Below are 19,024 nucleotides of genomic sequence, written 5' to 3'. Positions count from 1 at the left end.
ATAAATGCGACAGAAGTATTATTTCAAACTTTGTTTTTAATTTTAGAAATATATGTATAAATTAATATTAAAAGTATTTATATAAATGAATATAATTTATTATCAATAAAATTGTATATACATATATATATATATATATATATATATATATATATATATATATATATATATATATATACATATTTTAAGTAAGCAAATTACAATTCATAAAAATGTCTGGAAGAGGTAAAAATAAAACTCAGCGTATGACAATGTCTAGTCGTGCTGGAACTTTGTTTCCAGTTGCTCGAATTCGTCGATATTTGCGAGGCTGTACATCTAAGATGCGAGTTGCAGTTGGTGCTCCAGTATATCAAGCAGCCGTTATGGAGTATCTTTCTGCTGAAATTCTTGAGTTAGCTGGGAATGCTGCACGTGACAATAAGAGAAACAGAATTACACCAAGACACATTCTTCTTGCTATTGCAAATGATGAGGAGCTTAATAAGGTATTCAAATAAGATTTAATGTATAATATATTGTGTTATGTTAATTAAAGTTTTTTACATTATAAAGTTTACATGTAGGTAATTGAATAGTCATTTCTTATAAAATTCAACATCAATCCATTGGGCCCCACATTCAAAAACAAGGCCCCGTGCTGGGTCTTTTGTGGCTAATCCCTCTCTAATGGTTGCTCGCACTATTTTAGAGGAGTGGGATAGAATTATTTTGCATCAAAAAAAATTTTTTGCAGATTTTTTATTTTGACCTGTTAGATTTTTCAACCAAACAAGTTTTTTTATTTTGGTCCTAAATTGTTATTTGTCAAAAAAAAGTTATATTATAACATCATTTAAAAATAATATTTTAAACAAGAAAGTTATATTTAAGTATACCATTTGCTATTTTAAATGCTCTTGGCATGTTAATTCTATAAGGACTTAAAACTAAAAATCAATAAAAATATGTTTAAATGATAAGATGACATTAAAAAATTTTGAGTCTTCTGTCAATTATTTCATTGCTTTTTAACACTATTCTTTGTTTTCTAGTAACTTCCAACTCAATAGCGGTCAAGGTTCAAATTAAGCGTTTTTGCTTTTCACACCTTCGCGATTAGTTTTTTCTTTAAAAAAATATTTTCGCTTTTTTTTTAAGTTTAGTTTTTTTTTTTAATTTAGCTTTTTTTTTGGCCACTCTTAAAAGTAAAGTTTTTTATTAGGGGTCATAAAGTATGTCACATGTATGATCATCACTCGCTCTCTTGCGCGTAGATTTTCATTCAACATAAAGCGCTTTAGAATTTAAATTACTTTAATTCTCTGCGTGGAAGCTTTTTTTTCCGAAAAAAATAATTTCATTCCAAATAAAATAAAGGAAATATAATTTGATTTATTAAACCAAATTTTTTCTCTCACTTTTTATTACGAAACAATTTGAACGAAAAAATTTAATGAAAATGTCAACTTAAAAACCATATATAGCGTGTTTTTGCGCAAATATGAAATTTAAAGTTCTATGACAACAATGTTTTAATTTATTAATTAAAAAAGTTTATTTATTTCGTTTTATTTTAAACGCGTTTTATGTTATAAACTGTATTAAACAGCAATAAAACAGCGTCACGAAATTGTTTTAGATTAACACAAACTCTTTATCAATCTTATCTCTTGATTTTATGATAACTTTGCTTAGATTCTAACAAAACACAAGTTGGATTCACCTTTACCAATTTTGTTTATCAAATTTTCTGCGATGGTTAACTTTTTAGAAAGAAAAGAAAAATTAATAGCTAAGAAAGAAAAGATAATCCAAATTTTGGTAATAAATCAATAATAAAAAAAAAAAAAATTTCTTAAAAAAAAAGTTTAAAAAATTGTTTGAACTTGATAACTTTTTTTTTGGTTAAAAAAAAAGTGAAAAAAAAAAAAGTAATAAAATGTTTATATTGTCAAAACAGTTTTTCAGTTTTGTTTTATTGTTGTTTTACAGTAATAGTTTAATAATCTTTAAAAATAACACATGTTTTATCGTCAGCATGAACATAACCAGTAGTTTTCTTCAACTAATTAAAGTGGTTTAAATATTGTAATATTTGCATTTTAACTTTTTCATTTTAATTTTTTTTAACATGTTAAGTAAAAACAGTTACTAAAAAGTAATGTCTTAATAGTATTAAATACCATACTTGCACATTACATTGCTCGTTCAACTGTAATTGCAACTTAAACTTTAAACTATAACATAGGCTGTAAACTATAACAATAACTTATGCTACATTAAACTCTGCCAAACAAAAAAATTATAAGATAATATTTAAATATGAGAGATATGTTAAAAAAATAACAATTATGAACTAATGTACGAAAGATACTATTTTATACTAATGCAATCTCCTCTCTCCCCATCATACCACAAACCGGCTAAACAGAAGGAGGGTGGAAGTTCAAAAATTTTTTTTTGCGAATTCAAGCCCTGTTTAATTATTTTCTATAAATAAAATGGTATGATGATTCAAGCTAGTAACTCCCGATCTGTGTATTGCAACCGCAACAGGGGTGCTTGACACTTTGCATTGGGTCACCATTAGACCTTCTGAAAATAATTTGTTTATGCAAGTCGGTGGTTTTGGACCAATCTTTATCATTTTAACTGTTAACTGCTGTTTGTTATTTTAACTGTTAACTGTTTCTTTATCATTTTAACTGCAGTAAAAATGCAGTGGCTTTGGACCAATCTCATTAATTTTATTGTTGGGATTGCCACAACTTAGTGATCCCAACAATAATAACATCAAGGGGTTTATAATAACATATAGGGGTTAGTAATAATAATAGTATCAATGTTTAAAATATTTTTAAACATTTCCCTAAGTGTGACAAATCTTTTTTGTGTGCGTTTGCAAGTTTGATTACTATAGATTAATGATAATATCAAGGGTTTACAGCTTCAAAAAGTTGGGAATGGCTGATTTAAGCAATCTTGACAGATTGTGCTTTGTTATGTTGTTTTTTTGCCGTGAGTTTGCCAAAATAATTTTCAAATAGATGTTTGCAAAAATCTCTTGAAGTTTTTTTGTCATAAAATGATTTCACGAGATAATGGTGAGAACTTTCAATGCCAAAAAAAAATGTTTTAAAAATATTTTTAAACATTTCCCTAAGTGTGACAAATCTTTTTTGTGTGCGTTTGCAAGTTTGACTGTTTTTGAATTAAAGTCTCTGTCCTCAAATTTCTCTAAATTTTAAACAAATCTTATATTCTTGAGCAATACTTTCCCTTCACATTTATGAGTCATCTTCTTTAATAGTTCTAGGGTAAGGGTTGTTTCAACATCAAGTGATATCCCTTTACTTTGTGTAATAACAATGTTCTTAGTTTCAATAGTTGCTAGTATTTTTGCCGAAAACAAGTCATAAGTAGACATTTATAAGATGTATTTACAAGAGGTATGTTATGTCTTTTTATAGAGTGGCAAGTATTTTAGTTAATGTTCACAAATTCTATAAAACACTTGTTTACTTCGATTTCTAATAGACTAATCTAACAATCTAATAGACTAATCTAACAGTGACCAAAATTAACACTTTGAATCAGATAATAACAGAATTTAGTTTAAGAAAATATAAATAAAGTGGATGAAAAATAATTTCTTGATTGTTTAAAAAATGTAGTAAATTTTTTTTTTCCTAAAAGGCAACAAAAAATATTTTTGTTCATTTGTTCAACTTTTATGAAAAATGCTTTTTTTTTATTAGATTTTTATTTAAAATAATTTATTTAGTATTTATTCAAAGCATTCTTTTCCCTATTTTTATTTAAATTTAAACAGCAGAAAAAAGTGATTTTTTTAAATCCTGCAGGCTAACTTAAAAAATACAATTCTACCAGCACTATTTCGTGCATTGGCATTAAATTTTAAACAGAGAAAACTGCCCATGCCGTAGCATGATTAAGATATATATATATATTTTAACATTTTTGCTTCCAACAAGGCTGCAAGCAACCACTATTAGAAATGGTAGTCGCTGTAGCCGAGCGCGATAAAGAGATGCAATCTTAGCAGATGCTAATTTTGCAATGAATTTGATATACAGTTTCAAAGAAAGATCAAAAGTAAGAGTTAATCCTAGAAGATGAAGGATAGATAACTCATCGAGTACATTACCGTTCATAAATATAGGAAATCTTAATTATCACGATAACGATTGGCTAGAAAAAATTTTTAAAAAGTTTTATCTGAATTATAGTTCACCAGCCATTGTGAGCCCCATGCTGTAGCAGAAGTGAGACCCTTTTCAAACTGAAATGCCCCCTCCAAGCAATCAGAGAGTGTTAGCTTCTTATCATGACAAAAATAAATGGTAGTACCATCAGCGAACAATGCCACCTTAGATGTGAGAATATCTGGAAGATTGTTAATGTAAATTAAAAAGAGTATAGGGACAAGGATTGAACCTTCCAACCTTTACTCTTAATTAAATTATAGGTTTTATTTCAGAGTTTATCTTATTCTGGGGACGTTGAAATTACCACAGCTTAGGAGCCTCACCCAGTGGGGTGCCGGCACCAGTGGCTATGCGGGAATTCTGCATGGATCTTAAGCTTTTTATTATAAAAAGGTAATTTTAAACAAAACGCTTTTATTTTTTTGGCGAGCGCTTTTTTATGCACTCGCCAAAGTTTTAGCTGGCGTGTGGGCAAGCGCAAAAAGACTTAAGCACGAAAGTGCTGGCTAAATGGAAAAGACTACATGGGGCTCACAGTGGGTGAGATTAGTTACAAAATCTCTTCAATGAGCAAAGTGTTTCAATACAGCACCTTTTTACCTATATGTTGTTTTTCTCACTCCAGTTATTCAAGAGTTCGAGCATCTTAACTCTCTCTTTCAAGGATCAAATGTTGATCCAGAAAATCTAATGAATGAGCTAAGTACTCGTTTAAAAAGCTTGAAGCAGTGTGTTGTGATAGCAAGGGCTTTTTACTCCCTCTTTAGTATGTTGATTTTGGAGCCAAATTCTCCTCAAAGTGCCAGATTTACATTCAAGGGCAACCTTCAAATGCAAAACTGAATGCTGAAGAATCATTAAAAAATGTAAAAGTTTGCTGTCATGATTTTTTTCAGAAGGCAATAACCGAGTTTGAAAAAAGACTTCCAGTGAACAGATCAATTTTTCACAGCTTGTCAAATCTGTCTCCAATGAAAGTTCTTTTCCAAGTTAAAAAGGTTCGATTTTCAAAGCTACCTTTTCCTCATCTTATGAGTACAAAAGTCATGAAATTGAAAACCAATACAGAAATATCAGTATCATTGAATGGATTGAGTCTGAAAATTTTAAAGAAAAAGAAGTTCCTATAAATACTGCTGAATTCTGGATAGCTTTGAGGACTATGTTGACATTTTTGGACATCCTACTTTCCACAACATTTCCGGCAACTGGCTTGCTTATCTATGTGTTCCTGTTTCTGACTGTTTTGTTGATTTTTTTCACAGGTCACCTATGTGAAAAGTAAACAGAGAAACAGAATGCGAAACCAAGTTTTTTTTTTTTTTTTTTTGGTTCTGGTTTATTTTCTATTTATTTTTGGCTTGTTGCAGGAAAAAAAACCTGGCAACCCTGTAGTGAAACAGTTATATGTAATTGTTATATGTAATTAAAAAAAAAAAGACTTGGTTAATATTTTAACAATATTTATTAGGTGCTAAATATTTTTATTTGAAAATAAAATTGATTAGACATGGTATTTAAAGTTTTTAGTAAAGTTCCTTTAGAAAGTTTATTCTTTAACATTTTAGACATTTTTTAATAATGATTTTTTTAAACAATTTTGCCCTATTAATATTAAAAGAAAAATTTTGGTTTATTTAAAATTTTTAAATTTCACAGCTTTTGAAAAATGTTACAATTCCATCTGGTGGTGTAATGCCTCATATTCAACCTGAATTACTTAAAAAAAAGGATGGTGGCAAGTTTGTTGTGTCTAATCAAGAGAAATTTAAGCCTCAAGTGCTTAAACCATTAAGCCCTGGAATCCCTAAAAAAAAGAAAATTGAGAAAGCTGAATTTGTTAAGACTGCAGCTAAAAAGGCTTTAGAAGCATCAACAAGTAAAAAAGTTGAAAAGGTGCGTTTAGAATTATTTTTGTTTTTTTTTATTTTACTTTTGTTAATATTATTTAAAGGAAAATAATCCTATCCTGTTATTATTATTTAAAGGATAAAATCCTAGTTTTAAAAATTAAAAAGAAGTTATTGTTTTTTTTTAAACTAAGTTTTAGTTTCTTTCCTTAAAATATAAATAAAAAAAGTTATAGAAGTTTAACATTTACAGTTATTTACATTAAGTAGTGAACATATAAGATACTTTCTGTTTAAAATATTTGAGACATTGTCATAGTATTTTTTCTTGTGTAATGTCAAAGCTTTTTAAGCATTGCAAATAAATAAAGTCTTTTCACTTGTATTATAGTTTAAAAAAAAAAAAGAAGGAAAATGCATTGATACAACTTATGAAAAAGATAATTAAAAAAAAATTTAGTTTTGAGCAATACAAGCAATGAATAGAATTTTAGAAAATTTGTATGTTTGTAATTAAAGATGATGTTTATGAAAAAAGAAATTTAATAAGTTTTTTTATTTTTATTTTTTTTTTAAATTAACAAGACAATCACAATATCCAAAATACTAATATTAACAATTTACAATTATAAAAAGTAGAAAAAGTCTGAAAGTTTTAGTTGCCATCTCTCAACAGTTCTTTATGTTTTAATTTTCTGATTTATGATTTTTTTAATCATTAAATATTTAATAGTGTGAGGTATCAGCTTAAAATTTGACACGTAGAATTTCATATTGTACATAAATGATAATTTTTTTAATGCAGCCTTTAATATAAAGTTTTTCAATAAAATTTAAAACATTAAAATGATTAAAACAAACATGTTTTGATTTTTTTTTTTTTTTAAAAAAAAGGTTCAATTAAGTATGTATTTTTGTCACAAAAAATTGAGATTGCATTACCATTTTACCATCAAAGTACCACAAGTTATTCAATTTGCATGTATCTATGTTGACCAAAATTGATATATATTTTTTTTAAGCTAATACAACTTTTTGCAACCCTTTAACTCAATACACAAGCTTTAATGATTAAGTCTGTTGCACAGTGAAACAGGTTGAGCATGGTGCTACTAAGAATGTGGCCGGGATTTAACTCAGAATTTATCATTTACAAAGCAAGTGCTCTACCACAACACTACCGCATATTTACTACAGTTTTAGAAAATCTTCATTTTTTCAGTTTTTATGGACCATTAGTAACGTTTTTCATAATGCTAAACTTTTTATACAGTATGTTCTAATAAAGCTGTTTAATTTCCTTAATTAGTTTTAAATTTTATTTGAATAACTGCTCATTTTTTCTAGATGCTTTTCTACTTCAATTAAAATTTGGGATCATGTTGTTTGAACAAAGAATGAATTATAAAAGTAATAACACTATTATAGTGTTATTACTTTTGTTGTTACTAGAGTGTTATTACTTTTGTAGTCATAAGTTTGTTTTATATTTTATAACTTTTTAGCTATCAAATTTAAGTTGATTTGCCCCTTAAAAAACAAATTATACGGTTTTGTATAAATTAATATTTTGAAGATCAGATATTTTTCCTGATTTTGTATTCTGCAATTGCTTAATTCAACACTTTAATTCAACCGCTTAATTCAACTACTTGAAATGCTTTTTCAAGTTATCATTTAAATAATTGCAAGGAATAAAATTTTTATAGATCAAATATAGTTTTATTAATAAACACACTTTTATAAGTAATAGATAGCCATAAACACTAAGATCACATGATAAGATAGCTGAACTTAAATTAGTCTCACAAAGAGCCAGTAGGTTTGGTGAACTTTGCATGAGATAAGACTCAATAGAAAAAAAGTTACTTTAAAGACCACGAATATTAGTGAATGGTAGGTTTAGAGAACTTAGTGATGACAATGGTTTTTTGTGTTTTATAGTTTTTGGTACTTTAGTCATTTAAAATTTTTAAAGAACTTGACTCAAGGCATAGACAGTACTCAGTACACTATTTAATAGTCCAAGCAAATGCTTCATTACTATTAAAAAACCCTAAGTCGTAACAAAGAGCTTTAAATGTGGCCTCAACAATGCACACCAAAAGTACAATCAGAGGCACCATCCGTGCGCAACATGGCACTGTTAGTACTCTGATATTTTTCAGCTGTTGATGGAATCAGCCTCTCTGAGAGCTACCACAGAGTTTCGGGAAACCTGACTACCAGCCGGCCTCAGAACCATAAAACTGAGTTTTAGAGCTGTACCCTCATTAGGAGAATGAGTTGCCTAGTCATAAAAACAAAGACACAAGCAAAACCCATGCATTGAGTTAGGAAGATCCAGCATTTAACATCTGAAACTGGAAAGAATGTATTTAAAATACATCTGCGCCAGCCTAATAGATGAAGAAGGGGTGCGAGGCTGGTCAACAAATAGAATCTGTTTTTCCATTAAGTCTTTGCCTAGGTGGCCTTCTACAAGACAGTAGCCGGATGCGTTTAACATCTGCCCAAGATGAGTATTTTTATCGAGACACCATCTCTAACTTTTACTCAACCAAGAGCCCCAAGGCAGGGGGTGTTTTAATTCGGAGTTTGCTTCTCCTAGTCTTTGCCTAAAAAAGCATATCCTACAAGGCAGCAGGGCATGAAGCAGGCTGTACTGGGTTACAAGTTACCAGTAGCAGGATAACCTGATCTGACAAAAGACGCCATTAGAGAAAATGAATCGTCCTGTGCCACTGGACAATCGTGAGGGTACACCCCTGATATATTTATATATGTATATATTTATATATTACTTGAATCTGATAAAGCCTACCTAATGCGGATGTAAAAACTCTAAACTTGCTAACATGAATTTTGGAATGGCTGATAATATATAATAAGTCATTCCAAGAATAGTTTATTGTTTTTATAAAAACAATGTAAATTCAAAAGATTGTAACTATGCAATCAGACCAACAGATTCCACGTGACTATCTGCTGCTGAATTCACTTCATTTTTTATACATACAACTAAATTTAAAATCCCTTTACAAATTTTTGCCAACAGGCAAACAGCATCGATTTAGACATTCCCTCTAGTAGTTGATATTGTGTAAATTGAACAATAAGTATTTTCTTTTAAAATTTTCCATCAAGATAAGAAAATTTAAAATAAGAAAAAATTTAAGTAGCTTTTGAATGTTTGCAATAAATAATTTATTTCTGGGCTTGTTTTCATCGCGTGCACTTCACATAAGTTCAAGGAATGAGCACTGTATGGAGCAAAAAAAGTTTACGAGAACTTCTCAATTGTTTTACCTGTCACACCATTGTATTTTCCAGGCATATTTGATGCATTTTTGCATCCTTGAAAATGATAAATCTAAGTTGCATACTACTGAAATTTCTTCTATTTTTTTTGTAATATCAGCGCCTGTTTTTTTTTCATAGTTAACCAAATTTTTCTTGTATATACCAGGTTTTATCATTCACAAAAAACACATATTACTTTGAATACCAATCGATTTCTGTATACAGCATCTGGAGTACAGTTTCAAATAATTGCATAATATAGGTTTTTTTTATTTATTAAAAAAAAAAGTCGTCAGTCTTCTTGATCAATCATCGAGTGTGCTCTTCTAAATAGCAAATTACTTTCTACTGAAAGCATTTTAATATCTACTAATGTACAAAGAATTTTTCTCCATTTTTCTTTTTCTGTGATAATACAAAATTGTCAATGCCTTTTCTATGATTTATTGCTTTCACTAAGTCCTTCCATAAATATTTTTCTAAGTATTTTTGATTGCTTTTGTGGTTAACGACTGTGTTGTAAAGTTGTCTCCAGTTATTTGCAACACCATTTTTACAAAAACCTGACAAACATTGTATTTGTCAGGTTTTTGTAGAAATCGTATTATATCTTCAAAATATCTCTCTTCAAAAATATAAATGCAAATAGCAAAATAAAGCTTTTTTTCCAATACACAAGCCAATCCCATTGGATGATTTCTGCATTTATTAAAGTTTTTTTAAAATTTGAGGCAGGAAAACTGTGATGATGACCTTCATCACAAGACAAATTTAATGCTGTACTAAGTGGACCAAATGCAGCTAAATATTCACAATCTCAAAATGTAAGTGTTTTTTAAGTTCCTAGATCATTACTTATTTGAATGAAAAAAATACTGATAAGTGGTTAGAATTATTTTCAATGAGGCATTCCGGAAAAAGTATATTGTCATGGGTATTATTTCCTTTAACTTACTCTATACTTTAACCAAGGTTAATTTTTAACTTCCCGCACATCTCATTACGTTGTGTCATTAGCATTTTCAAAAATTTCTTGAAGAAAACAAAGAACTGCGTGTTCATTACTTTTTGTAGCTGTTCTGCATGTTTATTATTATTTAAGGTATTTAATGGTTTTTCGTTAGCTAATAATTTGTAACTTAATGTTTTTTATCAATTATATTGTTTTGAATTGAGTTTCTATTTGACCTAAACCAATTTAAATACAGTAAAATTTTTCATTTTCTTAAAATATCATTAATAATAGTTAAAATATCATTACATCATTATAAAATACTTATGCAAATGTTTTCACGTAGCTGCACGACTTGAAAACTTTTTAAATAATTGGCTAAGGTACTTAAACATTAAAATATTATTTCATAAAAATGTTATTTAACATTTTTTATTTTATAAAAATGTTATTTAATGTTTTTTATTTTTGCTACTGAGTTTTAATATAAAACATATCTGTCTAAATGTAGTGACTTTTTAAATTCTATCAATTTGAATTTATTTAAAGATTTTTTTTTAATCAATAGAATTGGAGGGTCCTCATCAGAACATAGGGCAAAATTGTCCTGTTGCCCTTTTCTTCTTGGAGCAGCTCTGAGTTAAATTTGCTTTTTTTTTTTGCATATGCATAATTATTTACTAGCAAGTATTTATATAGAAACTTTATATTTTGAAATTAGTAAAAAAAAAACTAATTTTTATTAAATGTGCCTATATATTGAATTATCATAAGAAGTAGGGTAGATTAGGGTAATATGAGCATCTTAAGCAAAAATTGGAATAATTTCAAAAATAAATAAGCTGGATCCAAATTTTTTGCGAATAAACAATATTTAGGAATCCCTTCTCATGATCCACTTAGATATTTGGGCACCCAAAATTTTTTCCTAAAAACACAGAGGTTTTAAAAAAGTCACAAAAATGCTCATATTACCCAGACCACTTGGTAATATGAGCATTTTAAATTAGCTCACAAAAAAAACATTAATTTTGTAAAAAAAATACCAACCTGACAATTAGAACTAATTTTTGGAATATAATGATTCGTTATTAACAAAACTTATCATTAAAAGATCAAATTTTAAGCAACTTTTTGTTGAAATAATACTACTATGTTTTCCGCAAGAAAAAAAGTTCGTTATTTTTTCAATTTTATCAACTCAAATCTTTGAACGATAAAAATTCCATTTTTTTGAATTTAAATTACAGAAAGGTGTTTAGTATTGTTAAAATATTAAAAAGTTTTACTATATTTTATTTTTATTCAAATAACCAATTAAAACCACCGCATTTTTAGGACTTTAAACTAGGTAATTTCAATAAAAATTACTGGGTAATTTGAGCATGCTCATATTACACCAAAATGGCATCTTTAAATAAAGTCAAAACTAAATGTTTCTATGCATTGTTTTTCAAGTCAAAAAGGATTGGATTTTTAGCTAACATATTTTTCTTTATGAAAAAATTAATTTCATTATTTTAGCACCAAAATTTCGCGCCACGGATTTATTCATGCGTGATAATATTATTTTAAAAACGCAAAAAATTTGACAGCGTTTTAATTAGATGATACCCGCTAATTACTGCATATAGATTAACGCTAATTGTACTGATTCCTGTAATCACCACATAAAGTTGATTCAAAAAATACTTAGCAACTTTTACTTCACTGCTTACATCTAAGAAATCTTTAAGTATGCTCATATTACCCAATTTTACCCAAATAATTATACGGAAATATGATCTGGATGATCTATGGAAGTGAGTTGTTACTTTATTTAAAAGGGGTTCCAATAATATTATAAATACATAAGTAAATAAAATTGGTTCATCTTTTATTTCAAACAAATTTAAAACTTCATTTAAATAATCTTAGCATTCAAGTTTTTTAGTTTTATTTTAGTTAAGTGTATTTTAATTTTTTTAGTTTTATTTTAGTTGAGTGCATTTTAATTTTTTGTTTTAGTTTTAGTTAAGTTCTTTTCATTTTTTTTCATTTAATTTTTTATTATGTTGAGTCTAGATTAGTTTTTTAATTGCATTTTAGAAATGTTCAAATTTTTAAAATATATTACACCCATGGTCAAATAGTAAAAAAAAAAAAGATTTTAGAGGTAATCTTTATTACAAAAACTTTTCAACTCGTACTCTGTATGAGTAGAAAAGTTTTTGTAATAAAGATAACCTCTAAAATAAAATATTTATTTTTGTATCAAAAAGATTTTTTAAATCAAAAACATTTTAGTCTTTAGCTGAGACTATAGGTGAGTCTATAGCTGAGTCTTTAGCTGAGACTATATAGGTTATACTAGTTATGTTATTGATCTTTTAAACTATTTTATTTTAGCCCAAAAAAACAAATGCAAAGTCTGATCCAGTGTTTGCTGTTTTATCTGAGAAGAATCTTTATCTTGGTCAAAAGGTAGTTTAAATATAAATCTAAAACTTTAAATTTGAAAAGCTGGATTATACACATACTGATATCGTCCTATCACCAAACATCCAAGTTTTTATAAGGCGTTACATAATTTTACCATTTTTAAACATGTACTAACTTCTCAGTTTATGTATATTTTTGTTGTAGAACTTTTTTTATATGACTTAGTTATTCTGATTTTCGGTTCATAATGGTAAGGTTCAGATAGATACCAATGGTGTTAATGGTAGGTTCGTAATTCTATATGTTTGTGTATATTTTATACACAATTATACTGATTTTAATAAACTTTTTCAGCTGACAGTTGTTCAAGGTAATATTGCTGAAATGAAGTGTGATGCTCTCATTCATCCAACTAATGCTACTTTTAACACAACTGGGGAAGTAGGTAAGAATGACGTGTTTTTTAATATAAAAATTTTGTATTTTATGTTTCTGATTGTATTTTCATTGTTGTGGTATAGTTTAATATACTTTTATAACATGATACTTTTTTATTAACAATTAAACCTTTCATTATGAAAAGGGCACAAGTCCAAAACTTTTAATAGTTAGTAAATTTAAATTTAAAATTTCTGTATGATTTATATTTTTTTTATAAAAAATAAAAGTTACATAAGTTACGTTCTTGATTTATCTCCTTCTATGTTTAATTTTTTTAAAAATCATGTTTTTGTTAATTTTTAAAAGTTTTAATAAATGGACTTGTACCCTTTTTGAAATGACTGGTTCGATTCATATCAGTTATTATTCTTTCTTCTTTTTATTATATTAATATTATTCAATTATTTTTCATAAAGTTTATTTTTATTTTTCATGTTATTTGAGTTGTTATTTTTTTTTAATTTTTTTCATCTTGTAATTACTTAATTTTTATTTTATTTTAGGAAGTGCTTTATTGAAAGTTGGTGGAGAAGAGTTGAAAAAAGCAATTAGTGCTTTGCATAGTTCTCATGGAGACCTTGCAATGTCATCAGGTTTAATATTTTTCTATTTTGTGTTTATTTTTATTCGAGCTTAAAGAAAAGGGAAGGTGAGAAGAATTAGGAATGAGCTAACAAAAATGTAGGTGAAGTGTGAGACTTGATACTGATCAACGTCAACTTTATTAGTTTAAACTTTGACTCTGTGTAATAATTCTTTTTATTTAATTCAGCTTTACTTGGAGATAGTGTGAACTTAAAAGCTAAACATATAATTCATGTACATAGTCCCACTTATGTTAGTGGAGGTAGCTCTGAGGAAGATCTTGAGAACGTTGTGAAAAATGCTCTTACTCTAGCTGATGAAAAAAATGTTTCAGTCATTGCTTTTCCTTCTATTGGTAGCGGAATGTAAGTGTTTTTTTTCTAGCTTTTTTCATTTACATGAATTTTCGATTTTTATATTGGTTTTAAGAATACAAGTTAATTAATGAAAAATTAAATTTTTTTTTAGTAATAGCTTTCCGAAACAATTAGCTGCCCAGACGATCTTAAAAGCAATATCAAATTACTTTGTTACTGTCGTTTCATCGTCTTTGAAACAGATATATTTTGTTCTCTATGATATGGAAAGCATTGGTGTATATACGACAGAGCTAGCCAAGCTAGGTTAACTTGTTTGCCATGTTTATTACTCAGCAGGGTTATACTTAACTAAAGATAAGGATTTTAATCTATTTTAACGAACTATTAGGATTTTAACAAACTTTATTTTTATGGTATTCTGTTTTCTTTCTGTATTGATATGGTATCTAACCTGCTAACAATGAGATCAACTGTATATTTTTTCTGAAAACTTACTTTTATGGCTTATTTTTATCTGTCGTTCTTATCTGTTGATTTTGTTTTGTTTTGTTGTTTTTTGCTTTTTATTACTAAAATATTCTCTAAATTATTTTTATTTTCAGTCGATGTTTTATTTTTATCTTACTAGTATATAACTACATACATCAATCCATGGATATAAATATATATATACACGTCCTTTATTAGTGTTGAGAGAAAAGTAACTTTCAGATATTAGGCAAACTTCCAGATTTAATTAAAACTTAATTAGACATAACTTTGCTGTGTCTAATTAAGTCGATAAAATATTTTTTGATGAAAATTATCTCTACACTTTTTGTCTACCAAACTGAAACTGAACGACTTAGGTGGCATTTTATTTGCACGAAGAAAGAATAACATAAAGCAAGCTTCCAAACTTTTCATGTTTGCGTTTGTCTGGTTAAATCAAAATCGAGTCAAAATATTTTTTGATGTAATTATTTATGACCATTTTGAACGCCGGTTCTTGCCCAATATGCGATATTGGTAAGGAAAATGGGATGAGTTTCCTAGTAAAATGTTCCTCCGCAGTGCTCTGTGATAAGACCGATATGTCTTGGTGCTCCTAGATAACTTTAAAAAAAAATTGTTTTTTCGTTAACATTTTCTGCAATCCGTTTACTCATTCCAAGAGAATTAAAATTTTTCATTTTAAAGAAAGTTCAGAATCAGATTAGAGGCAAATGTCTCAATATCCTCAGCATATAAAAACACGATATTTTTAAACCAACTCTCTATAACTATTCAGTTTTATGATTTAAGCAAGATAATAGTTGTTTTCCTGGACTCTTTCAACAACAGCTAGAATAAGAATTTTTTTTATATCAGTATTCTTTTCATTTCATTTGCTCTTGAAGCTTTTATATAAGATAAATATTTAAACCTTTATGTTACAGAATTACTAAAATTAAATCTTAATGGACATTTCCGTTTCTGTGCGTGATTATTTAATTTTCTTTGTTTTAGCAACTAGAAGCTGGGACTTAAACCAATATGTTTACTTTTATGGTTTTCTCTAATAACATTTAAAGCAAAATTATTTTTGTCATATTTTAGGCTACCTGAGTAAGTTAAATATATATTTTTTGGATCATTTTAATTTTTTTTTGCGTAATAATATCGCTATCCTTTAGCTAGAAATAATTGATGACTGCCATTTCTCATCGAAAATATATAAAATATGAGTCGTAGAAGTATAATATTTCACTTGAAACACTCACAAGCATATTATTTTCATAAAAATAAATATATTAAATATGAGTCGTAGAAGTATAATATTTCACTTAAAATACTCGAAGCAATTTATTTTCTTAAAAATATATACATGAAATTAACATTAAAGTTTAACTATGTAGTAACTAGTTTTAGTAAACTTGAGTTTTTCTGTTTTGTGCGTGATTCCGCTTCAAACTTATTTCATTCTTTGTTAACATAACTAATATATTACATTTTTTGTTTACAAAATATTTATATAGATTAAAATTAAATGAGAGCAAATTGGATATTGCCAGTTTTATTATTATGAAAATAATAGACAAAACATATATATGTTTTGTCTATTATTTCCAAAAAATCACGCACGGAAACTCGTATATACGAGTACGGAAACTCGTACACGCACGGAAACTCGTATATACGAATTTCCGTGCGTGATTTCTTTGAAATGCCCTAATATAAAAAATGCGGAGACTCGTAAATTCACTTGGACTTGTCATCAAAAATAAAATAAAAAAAGGATCATTAAAGAATGTATTTTTAAATATTGTACGCGTGACTCGTAGAAAACCACTTGCTCTTGTCATCGAGAGCCGTTCGCATGTTAAATAAAAATATATTAACAAGGTAAAAGTATACATTGGCTTCACCAAACATAAATATCAGCATTGGTTAAATATAGTGTTAAAGTAAAATTTCTTTCTACTTGTTATATTTTAAGAAGCGATAAAAAATTTTAAGAAATATATTCTCACTTATAGGAATGATTTCTTTTAGTTTTCTTTTAAAGGAATAATAACTTCATTCACGAGTTAAGTCAAAAAATTTTAAAACTACTTTGTTATACATAAAGCTCTACGAAATGGAATGCAAAATTTGCTAATATTTAAATATTTTTAAATTCTGGTTGTCGTATAGAAATTATTATTTCGTAATATATATTTACTTTTTTCTTTACATGAATACTCTTAGATGCTTAATACACGGGAGGGTATGTTTATAATTTTTTGGAAATTTATCCCAGCCACTCCAAGCTTAAAGCCTGACTAATATTTGAAAAATCTGGTTATATCAAAAATTAATTTTTTGTTTATTTCTTACCATAATATAAAACTTATATATCCAGATTAAATCCTATTAAAATTACGATGAAACAGCTGTTAAAAAAATGCGCATTTTACCGCAAGCTACACTATTTTATTCGTGTTTTGTAAAAAAGTCCCACCTTTTTATTAAGGCCCCGACCCCCGTTTATTAGATCTGGGCTAATTACGTGATAGTATATATCACCAATAGAAACTGAAATTAAGTTGATTTTACATTTAAAATAAAAGCATGTTGAAAATATTACCAAACTAAAATTTGAGTATGTTCATAAGAGAGGTTAACTGAGTCTTCTTAGCATGGAAATGCCTGGTGCCGCATTCTTTCATTAATTTTTAGACTAAGACAGTTTTTTTTTTTTTTTCAAAAATTTAATTTTTTGAAAACGTTATTACGTTTTTGACATGATGTAGTTCAAGAAATTTATTACTGAATATAGAAACTAAATTTAATTTTTATTTTTATTTTTTTATTATTGTATTATATAATTTTACGTGCTGTAAAAGATTTTACTATATTTGTTTTTTGTTTTTTATCCATTTATTTAACCAAAAATTGAAAAATTATAAGTTTTATTATAATTTTACAAAATTAGATTAGGTGTCACTCATATAGTTGAAAACTAGTCATTGGAGTGACACCTAAATAAAATGAACAAACAAAAATAATAATAATAAATAAAAGCATGCGTAAATTAAATTAATTTAAAAATAATAACGATATAGCTATAATAAATAAAATAATAAGACAAAAAATATGAAAACACTCAATTAATAACAACAACAAACAAAAATAAAAACAATTAACAAAACAGCACAAATAAAAACAAACTTTACGCATACGAAAAGGCAAAACAAAAAAACTACAAAATGAAAATGCAAACACAAAAAACTACATTAAATTAAAAAATAAAATTAAAAACAATCTTTAGTTATTTTAGCGAAAAAAAAAGGTGTTGAAAAATCAGTAAATTAGAAAAACAGCGAACATCAATAAAAATAATTAGCAACAACAGCACTAATAATTACAAACTTTACGCAAGCGAAAAGACAAAAAACACAAAAACTACAAAATGAAAGCAAAAACTACAAAACGAAAATGAAAACACAAAAACTTCTACAAAATAAAAAAAATAATAATAATAAATTTTTGTTATTTTCGGTGAAAAGAAAAGGTGTAGAAAAGTTGGTAGCGACTTAGTACAAATCAATGTTCGTATTTTCTTTTGTTATTTTTTTTAAGTGTTAATTTTGAGTAGTTACTTTTTAAGTGTTTCTTTGTTTATAATATGACTTGTTTTTTTTTACACTTCATTTTCTTTTGATATTTTTGAATTCTTTATTTTAACAATTGAGAATTAACTCAGTTTTTGATTTTCTTTATTTCCTTTTTTTCAACGGTTAAAAAAACACCCATGTATTTAAGATTTATGAAAATAATAAAACTCGAAAAAATTGAAAGCGATTTGAACAACGACGAAATAAAAAATATGCAAAAGGATATTATTGAATTAAAATATAATATATATTTACAAGGAGAGATTTCAATGAAAAAATGTCAGAAACTAACAAACGCATAGACGAAGTTAAAAAATTTTGAAATGAAAAAACACTTCAAATATTTTTTAAGATATTAAAAAAAAAAAAAATGATCTTGATCGATCCCGAAGAAATAATTTTGCAAATTAATGATGTTAAAGAACTACCGGGTGAATCTTGGGAAGATTGTAAAAATATCGTTAAAAACATATTTACAGAAAAACGCCAAACTAATAAAGAAATTGTTATTTAAAGAGAGCGCACAGATCGGGCTCAATAAAAACAGGAAAAGAGCGAACAATTGTTTTAAAACTATTAAAATACAACGGCAAACAAACTATCTTCCTCAAGTAGAGGTCAAAGCCGCCGCCATTAGCGAGAAGCCGCCACTAGTTGCACTACTTTTACAGCCCCCACTTTGCGTTATTAGCAACTACAAAGCCGCCAATCGAGCAATATGTTCAGCCGCAGCCAATTTCAAAGTCACTATTGTTGGCAGGAAAAAAAAGAGAAGAGTTTAATAACCTAAAGTCCTCTTGTATAACTTAAAAGCAACATGTTA

General features: G+C 27.3%; 1 protein-coding gene across 1 annotated transcript; it reads left to right on the top strand.

Annotated features, from left to right (window-relative positions):
* Positions 1-172: 172 nt before the first annotated feature.
* Positions 173-14,684, top strand: LOC100211949 (core histone macro-H2A.1). The gene is made up of 7 exons (XM_065796552.1): positions 173-488; positions 5,871-6,107; positions 12,705-12,779; positions 13,092-13,182; positions 13,682-13,771; positions 13,951-14,128; positions 14,232-14,684. Exons 1-7 carry the CDS (start codon positions 213-215, stop codon positions 14,389-14,391), a joined length of 1,107 nt encoding a protein of 368 aa, XP_065652624.1. The 5' UTR covers positions 173-212; the 3' UTR covers positions 14,392-14,684.
* Positions 14,685-19,024: the final 4,340 nt, after the last annotated feature.

The sequence above is a fragment of the Hydra vulgaris genome, chromosome 04 (assembly GCF_038396675.1).
Source record: "Hydra vulgaris chromosome 04, alternate assembly HydraT2T_AEP".
Classification (NCBI taxonomy): domain Eukaryota; kingdom Metazoa; phylum Cnidaria; class Hydrozoa; order Anthoathecata; family Hydridae; genus Hydra; species Hydra vulgaris.
Note: the sequence above shows the minus strand (reverse complement) of the source record. Positions and strands in the feature narration are given on the sequence as shown.